General features: G+C 33.7%; 1 protein-coding gene across 1 annotated transcript; it reads right to left on the reverse strand.

Annotated features, from left to right (window-relative positions):
- Window positions 1-3,803: 3,803 nt before the first annotated feature.
- On the reverse strand, window positions 3,804-13,204 carry jdp (DnaJ domain-containing protein). Its single transcript, XM_011640737.3, has 4 exons — window positions 12,828-13,204; window positions 10,733-10,834; window positions 10,497-10,613; window positions 3,804-9,996 (listed from the first exon to the last, which is right to left on the reverse strand). The coding sequence occupies exons 1-4, from the start codon at window positions 12,909-12,911 to the stop codon at window positions 9,775-9,777; spliced, it is 525 nt and encodes a 174-aa protein (XP_011639039.1). The 5' UTR covers window positions 12,912-13,204; the 3' UTR covers window positions 3,804-9,774.
- Between the last annotated feature and the right edge of the window lie 1,376 nt (window positions 13,205-14,580).

A 14,580-nucleotide genomic window follows, 5' to 3' on the forward strand; every position in this document is an offset into this window, starting at 1 on the left:
ATATCTTTAGGAAATTTTATAGTTAAAATTAAATGAAACTATTGAATTTTTAATTAAATTTAGCTTAAATTAAAATTAGCTTATTTTGAATAAAGATAAAATATGAATTTTGGGGTAATTATAAAAAAAATCAAATTTTTTAAAAATCTTGAAATATTTAAAACTTTTTATGTACTCAAAAATTCAAAATTGTAAAATATCAACGTTTGAATTTAAACGCTTCGGGACTCACTTTTTAACTGTAATATTTTTCAAAACTATATGTAAGCTATATGTAAGCTCTTGTAAAACTAGCAGTCTTTATATCATCCGTCGGTGCTTCTATCGACCCGGAGTGCTCGATGAAGTTTCAAACAAGAGGTGATAATTTGAAATTGCTTGCTGACATTATATTATTTAATGGTTACACAATTTTATATTTACATTCTTTAAATAATTTTACATTCAATTATCTTAATGTTTTGTATGTACATTTTTCTTTATAATATAATATATATTTTCACGCATATATCACATTGTGTGAAAATATATTTTGTAATTATAGTAGCTTCTTATTCTAGCCACGTTTTTGTCAAGAGGATCTCGATACCTGAATTTTTCAGGAAAATAATCGAAATTATCGTTATCAACTATTGATATAAAATTGTTTCCACCGATCAAAATATCTAAACAATTATTTTATAATATAAATTCATGATTTATTATTAGAAAGAAATTAATGTTTCATAAGAAAATGTGTATATTCATAACACAATGTTATATATATTGCATTATAAATATTATTAAAGCTTTAAACTTTTCTATATTTATCACTTTCATGAATAATTAAACACAAAAATATAATAACATTAAAGGTGTAGTTTTAAATAAAGATTGTTATAAAATTATAAATATATACTACACCAAGATAATATTAAATCATAAAAATATTATATTATATTATAAACTAATATCTAAATTTTATCAGTCACACGACTGTCATAAGATTGTCAGTGTGTAAGCTTAAGTTCTCACCAATGATTTTACCAACAGCGTCACGAGGTTCCGAGGAAGTCAATGTAGATGACGTCCTGCGCAAGCAAATTGTCATATCCCACATTTTTGCAAATATTTTTGAATTTTTTATAAAGAAAAACGTAAAAAGCAATAGAAAAATCTAAAGATCTATCATTTTCATCTAAATATATATATATATATATATATATATATATATATATATTCAAAAAAAGAAGAAAAAATTAAAATGATGATGATGATGGTGATGATAATGATGATGATTATGATAATAATAATGAAAATAATAAAGAGGAAGAAGAAAATATCTTGTACCTTTTGCAGCGTTATCAAGACACATAAACGTTTATTGTGAGACTCAGAAAATGCAACTTCTCACTGTACCACAAATATATATAACGATCACGCCTCTCCATGTGTATACAAACTCATGGGAGAGAGCGGTGATATCGATTTGCCCTCCTTCCCAGTTGCGTATTTCCCTTCCGCTTGTGTCGATATAGATTAACATAGCTGCAAAGTCACAGTGTTTCATTTCTCGAGGCAATTTTTCTCGAAAAAAAATGGAAAAAAAAATAAAACTGTAGTACACGCATTATTTTATTTACTAATAAACAAATGATGAACAAATATCATTCAAATGAATAAAACATCCAGCTCAAACACAATTTATTTGCTAATACAGTTCATTCGCCGTCTATTTTTTTATTTAAAAAAATCCCTGTGATAGACTGACAAGAGATGTGTAATCGCTTGTTCTACAAGTACATCTCTCTTCATCCCTTTTTCCACCAAGATAATTTAACGGAAATATCACGAGGAAGAAAAAGAGACAACATTAAATTCTATTCGAGTAAAATAGTTCGGCGATAGTGCACGAAGATTAAAGAGAGCGGCGTAGGTGGCCTATGTCAAACGGCGCGGAATGGTGCTGGTAGGTCAAAGTTTAAATTGACATACAGACTCAGCGTCGTCCCGACAGGCAGTCGTTGTCGGGCAAAACCGATTGGGAACAACGGCCAGCTCTCGTTATCTAACGCAGCCACACTTGCGGACACGTTAAGTAGTAACAACGTAGGCAGGATAATGGCATTCAAAGGGCTGTTTGCAGTTCAATGGAGGGATGTGCGTTCTATGTAGTTACGTGGACAGGTGGAGATGTATTTATACGCGTCTCTCGAGGCGAATGAAAGAATAGATTTACGCGGAAACTGGTACACAGTAAAATACAATCCCAATGATACCTAGTTAGATGGCTGCGAAAGATATCCCCGGACACTTTTTAATAACGCGAAAACTTTACGTATTAACGTATTATCACGTATTAAAAAGTGGATAATCATCAGATCAGGTTTAAAATAATTAAAAATTCACTTCTACCGTATGCTGAATACAAATAATATTTAAATAATAATATTTAAAATTTTGTAACATAATATGCAAAAAAAAGCAGTTTTGACATTTATCATCATTAGGTTAAAGTTTATTAATATTTTAATTAAATTTTTTTTTATTGCTCAAACTTTATATATAACTAAAAAAAGAGAGAATTAAAAGAAGAAACCAAGTTTACATTTCGACACATATCTAAAATGCCGTCCACGCGTTCTAGTTATATTCTACGAAGAAAAACGAGGCTGAAGACAGCTATCAGATAACCGAAATTGCGGAGAAGCCTTCGAAGCGAGAAGCAAATGTTTCGCTCCAATTCCCAATAATCCGACACGGCGGGCCGGTCCTCGTCGTATTCTATAGTCGTATAGAAAATATAAAATTCCTCATATAAACTTATGAAAACAATATACGCCAAGTCAAATACAGTGAATAAAAAGTAACAACCAAAAAAGCCAATCCCTATAGAAGAAAAAACATGAATTATTCAAAATAACTGTCTGATCTGTAACTTTATTCAGTGTTCCTTTTTTTGTTACGTTTTTGCAAGATCTTTTTACATTATATTTAAAGCTTCTATATTTAATAAAAAGTAAATTTAAAAAGTTCGTTTAAAATATCATTTCACGTTGGCCAAGATTTTATCTCATTTATAAAGATCTTTTATTAAATGACTGGTTTTCAGCTAGTTGAAAGTTAAATAATCTCTCTTTCAGTGAAATATAAATTGATTGATTCTACTGAATGTTAATTTTTGCTTTTAATCGCCGAAGAGATTTGCAAACGTATATTGATGCTAAATTGAGAGGTATTACCTTTGATTCCGCAGGGATGTGCAGCAACAAGGGATGAAACAATAATCACTTTGTTACCTGCTACCTGACAATTATCGGCATTACTACTGTAACGTCATCATTCGATTAACCTGAAAATAGCTAATTTTCTTAGTGAATCACATAATGAATTACAAAATTGAGATTGATATGTTATTATCTCAAACAGCATTACAAGCCTCTGCACACAAGCAATATACTATATCTTCATTGAGCTTTAGCCCATAAAAAGAACATCAGGAATGCGATTAAAAATTATAAAAATTATAAAAGTTATAAAAACGTATGAAAATTTGTTTTAAAAACATTTTAGTTAGAAAAATACAAAATAAGAAATACAAATTATAAAATAGCTAACAATTTTTCTACATTTAATTTATTTTTTACGAGGAGGGTTGAAGATATATTGATGTCACACAGGCTTAAATAATTTGCTTAAATAATTAATAAATATAAATATCATTCTATGAATAATCTGCGACAATTAGGAGAGTGCTATTGTTCTCGATGTTACTGCGAGATTAAATGTTATGAAATATCAAGGTGTGAAATGATACTTCATAATTAAACACATTTATTGAATTTTTTATTGGTACGAGTAATACATCGCCGCATCGACCAGCGCGAGACGAATATACAACATATGTATTTGATTACGCATTTAACTGCATATAGACATTTACACACAATCTATATTTCATCCATACTGTCACACACGCAAAAAACTTGCACGACTCATGAGGACGATCGAAAGTTTACCAATCAGTAGGTTGCACAGGACACATAGCTGATATATGATTAAACTGTCTTGTCTACATTTTAACATATTTTTTTTTAAGAACAACCATCATTTTTAACAAATTGAAATTTTTTTCGTGAGTTAATGATTTCGGTTAATAACTTGTACCCCAATATTTGTACTCGCGATATGTAATTAGTAATGATTACGTGTGATATCATATAATCATTAATTGATTGATATGTAAATAAAATTATAGGTACTAATCTTTAATTATTCTTTAATTCAATGATCGATTATCGTGGAATTAGCAGTCTTGGAGATTTGATAATCGCTATTGAATATCTTTATATCATTTTTTTGTTGCAGATTTATTGACACACATAGAAAGAAAATGATTCGCTATTTTTTAATATATAATTTATATTTTATGCTTTCGTAGTTAATTGTTCAAAGCGTTTGGCTACTATAATCATTAACTGGACATCAAAGCAGAAGACAGTTATCGATTTCTTTGCAAATGTTAGATAACATAATTAATGTTACATAATTTCAAAAAGAATACTAATGAACGTCATTAATAATCTGTCGGTCACAAATATGAAAACAAGACAAATTTTTAACAATTTGATATGCAATATATCTTAAATTCTAATTTAAAGTTGGAAAGATATAACGTTAAATTTCAGATAATAAATGCCGAAAACTTAAAAGTACAGCATACAATTTTGATTAAAGGAGATTCAAGTTGTACTAACAATTTAAATTTCAAATCAGGATAACTGCAAAGTTATAAATTTTACACAATTCCTCGGAAAAGTTACATTGAATAAATATATAGCATGTGACACAAAGATTTAGAATGCAGATATTTCTTCATGGAACTATTTCATATAATACAGAATAGATGTTTTTTTTTCAATATAATATATGAAATTCTGTCTAGATATATTTAATTTTTTTTTATTTAATTATGTTTTAGAATCGATATGGTCTGAAATCTGAGTCCTCAATTGATCATAAATCCCTGAAGGAGAATAAGCTCAAGGAAATATAAGATCCATCTTATCCAATGATCCATTGTCGTAGACGCGCGTGTAGTAACGCAAAAGAGACAATATCGGGGATCTTCGATCGTGAGCATCATACTGATAGGCGTTTGCACAGACTTTGACCTTTCTCTCAGGCGCTTGCGACAAGTCAATCGTAAATGACAAATAGATAGGATATAGTCATGTAACAACATTTCGCAGACCAAAATCTTATGGGCCTATCTAGAAAAATATAGATATAGATATATAGATATAGGTACATATACAGGGTGGTCCAGTAGACTTTCGATAGAAGCGGGCATGGTTAACCGCACTTCTCGTCTCGTGTTACAAAATGGAAAACTCTTCAAGAGAGTAAGTAGCGTAAGTTCCTGCAATTGTTTAATCGTCAGGCATTCCTTATAAAATAAAAAAAAAATTGCTAGGATTAACGAGGATGTCTTCGTTCATTTCCACTTTGATCAATGTTAATTTAATTTAATTCTAAGGTGTTTACAATTAAATATTCTTGTTTGCACAATTAGTAAAGGAAGTGAATAACGATCGAGTCAAATTTTTGACTTGAGCATTATTCTCTTCCATGTGTGTTTCCAAATTATGCTAGTATTTCCAATAAATAGTAATATTTCTTACTTTCCTCTAACATGCACGTAAAGATTACCAGTGCTAGAGGTAAAATATATTCAACATCTCTACTCTTTTTTCTTAAATTCTTCATTTAATTTTAACGACTTATCGACCTAGTTGCTACATTCTTTGAAGCTTAAAAGGAGTCGAGCTAGACTGGAGGAATTTTGTGAACGCCATTGCCCGATGCCGTTTTACCTAATCTAAACTTGGTCGCTGTCGCGGCGAGATTAAAACTTTTTGTAACTCGCTCATCCGACTTTTATCCTTTTGTATAAAGCTTCAATCTCAATTTCTTCACAAAAGAATCTCCCGGCAAATATGTCCAATATGTGCAAAAAATATAAAAGGTTAAAAATATGAAAGATTCTTGTCGAAATATTCCCGTTACATCATATTGCGGCCATTATGCAAATAATGGCAACAAATTGCTAATTTAATTTTATATATTTTCTATAATCAATAAAGATATGGAATTTAAAAAATAGATTAAAATTTTCTTTTTTCCGTAGTTTAATGGTCGAATGTATGAAAATGAAAAAATTAGTAATAACTTTTCTTTTATTTGAGATAGATAAATGTACGATATACAACAGATATATATATATATATATATATATATATATATATATATATAGATGAGACACCACTGGATTGCACTGCACGCGATTCGCTTGTCGCAGATATGTCATTTAATTTAGCTGCGCGTCCGTCGTCTGGTAAATCTAGAGAAGGATCGATCGCGCGGCGAATCCCACGAAGTGCGAGCGGACGCTTATATATGTTCGACTAATTCGATTGACCGTGCACTAACGTCGAGCTTGTACAGAGCCGATAGGGAGACAAGTCGAGCAGCAAGATATTTTTCTTAGCTCTGCGAACAAAGGATCTGAGAAAACTGAACGAAGAATGGGAGCGATAGCAAAAGCAAGCGAGGACGCTTTTCGAAACGCCCACATCTTGAAAAGTCTCCGTCCTATATATAAGTTAGTTTCATATTTCTTTTTATTATTACTTCTCTCCCTCTGTAGCTTTTTAGTCCTTTTTATTGATTACTTTCGTGTCTTTTCCTATTTCTCAATTCTAAAAATATCCTTTTTGGGAACATTCAATCGATATAACGACTCGGTATTGTGACAAAATAAACAAGAAATATAGTGCGATAATGACCTGCTTTCTTATTGGCTGTTCGTGATGTTAAAAATTAATTACAGTCATGAATGAATCCTTTCGCGGATCATTTAGCATCGAGTAGGAAATTGATAAGATATAAATGACTTTACGATAATTTAATTTTATCGTCAAGAAAACTTGTGTTATTTGAGTTATTCAGAAAGGATCTAGGAAAAAAGTAGATAATTATATCATCAAAGTGATGTATATATCACTATGATGATATACCGTTCCATCAAAAAAGGAATTCATCTCTAAAAAAATTAACCTGATAATCTAATATTAAAATAGAAAAATGTCATTGGACTCGTTGATAATATTGATTTTGTCTGTCTCCATTGGCATTTGCTAACCGTTTACTAGCCATTTATACTGCGTCTGTGTAAGTACAAGATTGGCCTTCGATTTATTCAACGATCTTAATTATCTCGCTTATATCCTCTTATTTCACTCCTGTATAGATAAAACTTTTGCCGGGTTCCTTCCTCGGAAAGGAAATGGGAAGACGAAATGGACTTGTCATGATATGTTTTGGACCTTGACGAAGGGCGTAGGAAATCACATTATTTTTGTGAGATGGAAAATCGATCGATTCGGGAAAGACGCACATTCGACGTCATTAATATCTTACAATTTCATTTAATCATCTCCAGATCGAACGTCGATCATGTTCGGACATTCACGCGAAACTATATTTTTATTAGTTAACTTAATATCATTATTTACTCTCAACTTTGTGCTTAATTCTTTATATGTATCACAACTTTAACGATATCGAGCCATCAAGCTCCGATTCGTTCGATGCGTAGACATCTAGATATGACGCGTTCGACTAGAAGATATCCGAAATTGGAAGGCCTTAACGACGCCGTTATTAATCTAAGGGAGGAACGAGCTTCCCAAAAAGACGCTTATCATACATTATTGTAAGATTATGCACATCGACACATCCAGGATTAACACTGTCACTAATTTATTATTAATTACCAGTTATCAATAGGCATTCTCAATTACATGCCAAACGCAATTCACCGACGAGTTGTCTCGATTGCTGCATCGAATGTAATGAAGACGCAAGTGCATCGAGATGATTATAAAAGTAAAGAATGTTATCATTTTCCCCCCGGAGATTTAAACCGATATGTAATTTCAGACGAGCCCATACGCTCGACGCTATGAACACGCGAAAACAATTATTCTTCTTTTGTTTACAGCGTCGAAACATGGTCGAAATTCCACTGGTTTCAAATCCCGATTTTACAGAGGCGAAACGCGGCCGATGTAGCGCGCGTGTTATTTAACGTTATTTAACGAAATGAAGAAGAGCCGCGTCGTCGGAAGAGTACAATATATCTTGCGTTTGACATCGGACACAGGTACAAGTGCGCCATCGTCGATCTCTCTGTTTCATTATAGAAAGAAATACTTAAGCCCGTTGCTCCACGAAACGTCGACTCAACGCTTCGCGAAATTGGATCCGTGAATCAACATTCGTATCGACGATGATCGATCGAATAAATTCTCGAGGAAAAACGTTGAAAACGTCAACGTCTGCTTCAGAGAATCGGCAACACTTACCCGACAAAATATATAATAATATAGACGTTATACACTTTAGAAACAGTTATAATAATATAAACTATCCTATTTTTAGATTTTTAGCTTATCTTTTGAGAGGTATATATATATATATATATATATATATAGGTTTTAAATGTCTTTTTCCATTAAAACGTATCTAATAAACTCGACGTTTGCAACGTTCGTCTAGAATTTTGATTCAATCATTTTTCAATTTCACCATCATCCAATTTTTGCAGATATACGATACTTTAGCCCAATGAAGACATGCTTATCGGTACAAGTGATTCACGTCGAAAGCGACTATCGATTATTTAATTTTGCAATAAAAATTGATTATATATTGATTAATATGTCGATAGTCATAAACGATAAAATTCCGTTGTCATGTGACTACTCGGATTCACTCGGAAAAGCACATTTTCTTTTAACAGGCACTTAAGTATTTCCTTCCAGTGTGTGTTTACGATTGAAACGACCAGTTAACCACTAGTGGAAAATTCATTCGCGGAATCACAGATAAGACTATACTGATCCTTGACACTACATCGTTTAACTTCTGTCGCTAAACATCTCATAAGATCAGGAGACACACATAGAATGCGGGATCGAGAGAGAGAGAGAGAGAGAGAGAGAGAGAGAGAGAGAGAGAGACTCGACTTATATTATTTACGCAACAGATCAGTCGGACGTTACTCGAGAAGACTCAGAAAGAGATTATATATTAAATGATACCAAACGTCCTCCTCCCGCGTTCCTCGATCCTTTCCTCTCCGTCGTGTTTAATATAGTATAACAAAATATAAATCTGAAGGCGACACATACGTACGCGCGAAGCACGCGAGCACGTACACATGTACAAAGTAGTTTGTTGGATCGGGTTGGCACATCCTTTACAAAAAAAAAAGTAATTTAATACATTCAAGACAAAACAGAACAATCGTACGATTGTTACTCTTTATTGTTACTCTTTAACATTTATCATCTTCGTGGAGTCTTTCCTTGAAGAGAGATTTGCGATCGTTCAAACGATTTTATCGAAGCCACCCTCGATGACAGATCGCCATGTTTCGCAATCTGACGCGAAGTGACGCAATGATAATAAAAATCTTCTAATTGCACAATCGCATGTGAACGTAGCGGGGTAGGAAAAAAAAAACGTAGCGATGGCAGGTGATGAAATTTATCCCTCGATTTGCCATTTCATGAAACCCGCGTGTATGTACGCCAACGCGATCCGACCAACATCTCGTACACTCGGGTACAGATAGATATTTGTCTAGTGTAACATTTTCCCGCTGTCTTAAGTGTATCCGGTACAGTGGACCACTTCCGTTCCGGTGAAAATTACGCTGGGGACCTTTTAAATCTCGTAATTGCGAAACTTACTGACAACCTCGTTGGACTCCTGATAGAACGGAACGCCGTGGCTCGAACGGTAGTAGAGATTCATGGCACCACCCTCTGAAGCCCTTCTGTGCGCATTTGTAGGATGACCTTTGAGGTGAGCTGGTGAACCACCTGCCTCTTCAGTCGTATCCGGCAGCATTCTGTCCTTTGTCTTCGGCGTGCTCCAATGCATGGTCTGTGAACAGAGGAAGACTTGATTAACGTTACAAAATAACAATATATATAAAATGTAAAATTAAGGATTTTTGGACCCTTATAGCTTTGTTACAATGTGCCCCTATTTTTAGCGAAAAAAAAAAATCTATTCAAAATTTATTGAGTCTGATCTTTCAAAAGATTAACAGATTGAAGAAAGCATATCATGAATAAAGAAGAGAAAATCCCATATTTGTATAAACTCACCTCTTCTATAAATTACTACAATCGGTATAATTGATCATTAAAGTTACAAATCCTTTATATATATTTTTTTATTAATACAAATAGTTGTTAAATATAATGTGCGATAAAAGAGAGAATCAGCATGTTTTACAAACTCGCTGTATTAAATAAAAGTGACGATACGTGTGAAAGGATTAATTTATTTCAATGTATATTGAAAGAGCGAATTACACTGTAATAAATTGCAGCTTATTGTCCAAAATGGACAATAGCGCACCAATTATCGTGCCTCACCTGCTGCACATGCTCCTTCATGCCAACCCATTGTTTGTAACTGATCTTGATACCGCTATTCCGCCATTTATCGTAATTGCTCCTCTTTTCGGGATCGCATAGAACCTCTTTTGCGTACTACGATATAAAAAACAAACACATTAAAGTGTAAAATTCTTTCTCTCTGCACATTTAAAACTGACTAGGCTATAAATCGATAAAATTAATTAACTTTTGCCTGTGTATAAGAAGCGTACCTTTAGCTGTTGAAATTTCTTTTCGGCCTCCTTGTCACCGTCATTCTTGTCTGGATGATATTGAAGTGCTAATACCTTATATTCCGCCGTAATTTGCTCGACCTGATTTTTAAAATTAAATAAAAACTATCTATAACATCATTTGATTGCGAGAATGAAGATTAATTTTCTTTCACTTTGAGATTATGTACTTCTCTGCTGTATTCTATGTTTTTCTTTCAATTAAAATATGCATTATTATAGTTAAACATTACATCAGAAAAGTGCAAAATTTATTAAATTAAAACAATTGTTGATATATTTTTTATAATAGTATAATTTTACAATCTGTAAATACAATCTGTAAATACTTTTACAAACTGTAAATAATAATTAAAAATTTGAAGGAAATTATAAACCGCAATATACTTCCGATATTTGTAAATCTAATTATTTTCGCCATATTTTGATATTTAACTGATTTGCAAACATACAGACTGTCTGAAATAACATCACGTTCGTATTATTTCGGAAACGAGATATTACGAACACGCTAAAGCGACGTATCGACCGCATGTGTACGGAATTCTTATCAAAAACTCGATTGAGATAACAAAATATAAACTGCAGATTTACAAAGGCAAACGACCTTCCAATCGTATATCTTTATGAATTTGTTGATATCCACTTATGTATTGCTGATAAAGAATGCGTAATTAAACCATGTTAATATTTATGATCCGTTACATTTCAATTTTATTAGTATTATCGCAAAGAGTACGATTCTCTCGTGCATCGATTTATTTTATTGCAAAATCACGACGTATACGAAATAACAAAAGTGTTTAAACACATCAGAACAATCTCATACACGATGTGAGACGAAGATTTGATTTAATTTCAGCACGAATATTGTTGTGCGCTATTTCAGCATACCATAAACTAGGAGATGAGACTACACCTAATTGTGTCGATCGAGAATTCAATTAATGGAGAGTTTAAATTGCAATTTCCTTTTGGGATCGAATTATTACACAAGCAACTCGACGTTTAATTTACTTATCTTAGTGTAGGTGTAGAAAATTAATTCTGTACACATATCTCGTTAAAGCTCGCGGTAAATTGAGACAATTAAAATTTTCAAATTATTATAAATTTTATATTTTGATGATATCAAAATATTTATATTACAGCTTGAATTAAACCATAACGAATAATATTAGTTTCTGATATAACAGACAAATATAATAGTTGAAAATTAAATTACTTCGTGGAAATGACTTTGCATAATCGTTGCATTAGAATACTTAAAAAATACTTTAAATTAAAATTAATTATTTATTATAATTCTTAATTATAATTCTGTTAAATTTATTATTAAATTATTACGGTATTATAACGGTATTATTCTACGCGTAAAATCTCTACATTTATTATAATTTCCATCAACCTTCAAAATAATATCTGACTTTAACCTTACAAATATAAATTTTCGCGATAAACTTGTTTTTCGGCACAAATATTTTAAGCGTGAAAGCTTGATCGGGCGACGCCTACATTACGTATGAGATTTGATTGACAGAAGTAATCACGCGTTTATTTTGTAATGAATTAAAAGGTGACAATTATTTGCGACTTTCTATTTGAGGAATATTTTAACTGAAATCCTTTGAATAACTATAATAATCCAAATGCTACTAATTTACAATTAATTTCCTGTTTCTATAAAAGGAAACAAGTAGAAATAATAAATTAATGATCGGAAAATCCAACATAACGTAACATGATACGAATGCAAAAACGAATATTTCTCGCGACACAACAAATCGTACTATGAAATACGCAGATATTTAATTCGCGATTTATCTAACAGGACGCAGAAACAAGACGCAAAAAATATCTTCAATTCCTTCAAGATTTTCTGTATAGAAGATTTTCCTGCATATTGATCGATTGTCGGAATTTATTTTTTTTACCACAATGGTCATATCGGATACCACGTCACCGCGAGATAAAACTCAAATGGTACACTATCGCGTTCAATGATCAATCCATAACGGGAACACACAGACTTTTAAAGCGCGGTGAAAATTTATTCCAACGTGCTCTATCTCACCGTGGAAGACTCGTCGCAGGATAACAGAGCGTAATAGTCCTCCTCCTCACTGGGTGAGTAATTGATGGCGTCCTCGACACTCATTTTGCGACTCTTTCTGGAACCTCTTGGCGCGGTTCTCCCTTTCCACCCCCACTCCTCCGGGATTCCTCGAGGGTGTCTTACACGCGAGGAGGATCGCAGCCGCTGTCCGGACTCGTCGAAGAATTTGTCGTCGCCTCTTACCTACCCGGTCGAGTCGAGATCCCGTCACCTGTTGCGAGAACGAACGAGCTAGTCCGTGAGCGTCGCCGTCGCGTCGTCGACTATCACAGGCGCCAAAGTCAACCGAGTAAGGGGAAAACCGTGTCGCAGACCCGGAAAGACCCGATTCCCGGGGAATCTCGCGCGACTGCGTACTCGCCGTTCCGAGCCGGCACCCCCTTCGCAAAACGCGCAATTCGCACCATCGCGCAGTTGCGGTTCACAACTCACCCTTGCGTCCCGTCGCCTCGCCACCGCCTCGCCTCGCCTCGCCTCGCCTCGCCTCGCCTCGCCTTGCCTCGCTTCGCCTCGCAGAGGCAAAATCATAACATATATTCCCCCTAGAATCTTGATGTAATTTATCATTCTCCAAAATTTCCACGTCTCATATCTTGGGGCAAAAATACCGTTAAATTGAATGCGAAGAAACCCTGAGGGAGAGACTGAGTCTCACGGACTATAACAAGGATTATAACATTAGGAAAGCGAGATTATCGCGAGAAATTGCGTGAATCTCTTTCTCGGTGTACATCGAAATAAATGAAGTTTCTTGTATCTCGTTATTCGTTTCTTCTGATTAGAACTGGAATAGACCAGACTCGAATAAAGCGAATCTCATTTTCTTCTTATTGGGTTAAGAGCGCAATTTAATTCTATGCCTGCTACGCATTTAGCTGTCCGTTTTAGAGCGGAGGTTTTATCGCGAGCAAATGCACAAATTTAAAAAAATAATTATAAATATCACGAATAGACAATCGCGGTTGCATCATCCTTTGTCAAGAATATATGAAACTTTACGAAAATATTTTCATGAATCATCTAAAAGATTGATTTTTCTTGAGAGTTACTACGACATCAAATTGTTATTATGTCATAAAAACAATCGTAACACTAATATTTGTAGAGAAAACTTAAAAAGATAAGCTAAGATAAGATATAAAAAATGATATATGAAGAATTCAATTAACAATTTTTTTATCCCAATTTTCCTGAAAAGGAGAGAAAAAGAGAGAAAGTGAAGAAGAGAAAGTACAAGATATAGAAGATAAAAAAAACTGTCCGCGCACGCATATTTGTTCGAAGCACGTTCTGAATATCAAGTCGAGTCAGCACAAAGTGCTCGTGTTTATCCCGTCAATAAACGATTCCGATAGTATAACGATCCGTGCATTTGCTCTTACGTAAGCACCGTTATCGCCAAGACTCTTGTGCTGAGAATTATTTTCGAGGCTAACGAGACTGGAATCACTCCGTGGAATCGCTTCTCCTTTCGAGAAGATCGCGTATGGAAAATCCCGGAGGAACACTTACGAGCGCGAAGATCGGTGTCACGTGTGGTCCCAATGATCCTCTGAAACGAAACTGCTGCGACTTTTCGCTTTCGGAATATCGCGAATATCGTACGTATTGCAAGGAGCACCATACGACATTGAGCTCCTCGTCTCACGTCAGCGAGACTGTGGAGACCCGCGGCTTTCACTCGCGGTTAAACAGCCTTGAATCTCTTTTA

The sequence above is a fragment of the Pogonomyrmex barbatus genome, unplaced genomic scaffold, assembly GCF_055798465.1.
Source record: "Pogonomyrmex barbatus isolate J1 unplaced genomic scaffold, ASM5579846v1 scaffold2, whole genome shotgun sequence".
NCBI classification, from domain to species: Eukaryota; Metazoa; Arthropoda; class Insecta; order Hymenoptera; family Formicidae; genus Pogonomyrmex; species Pogonomyrmex barbatus.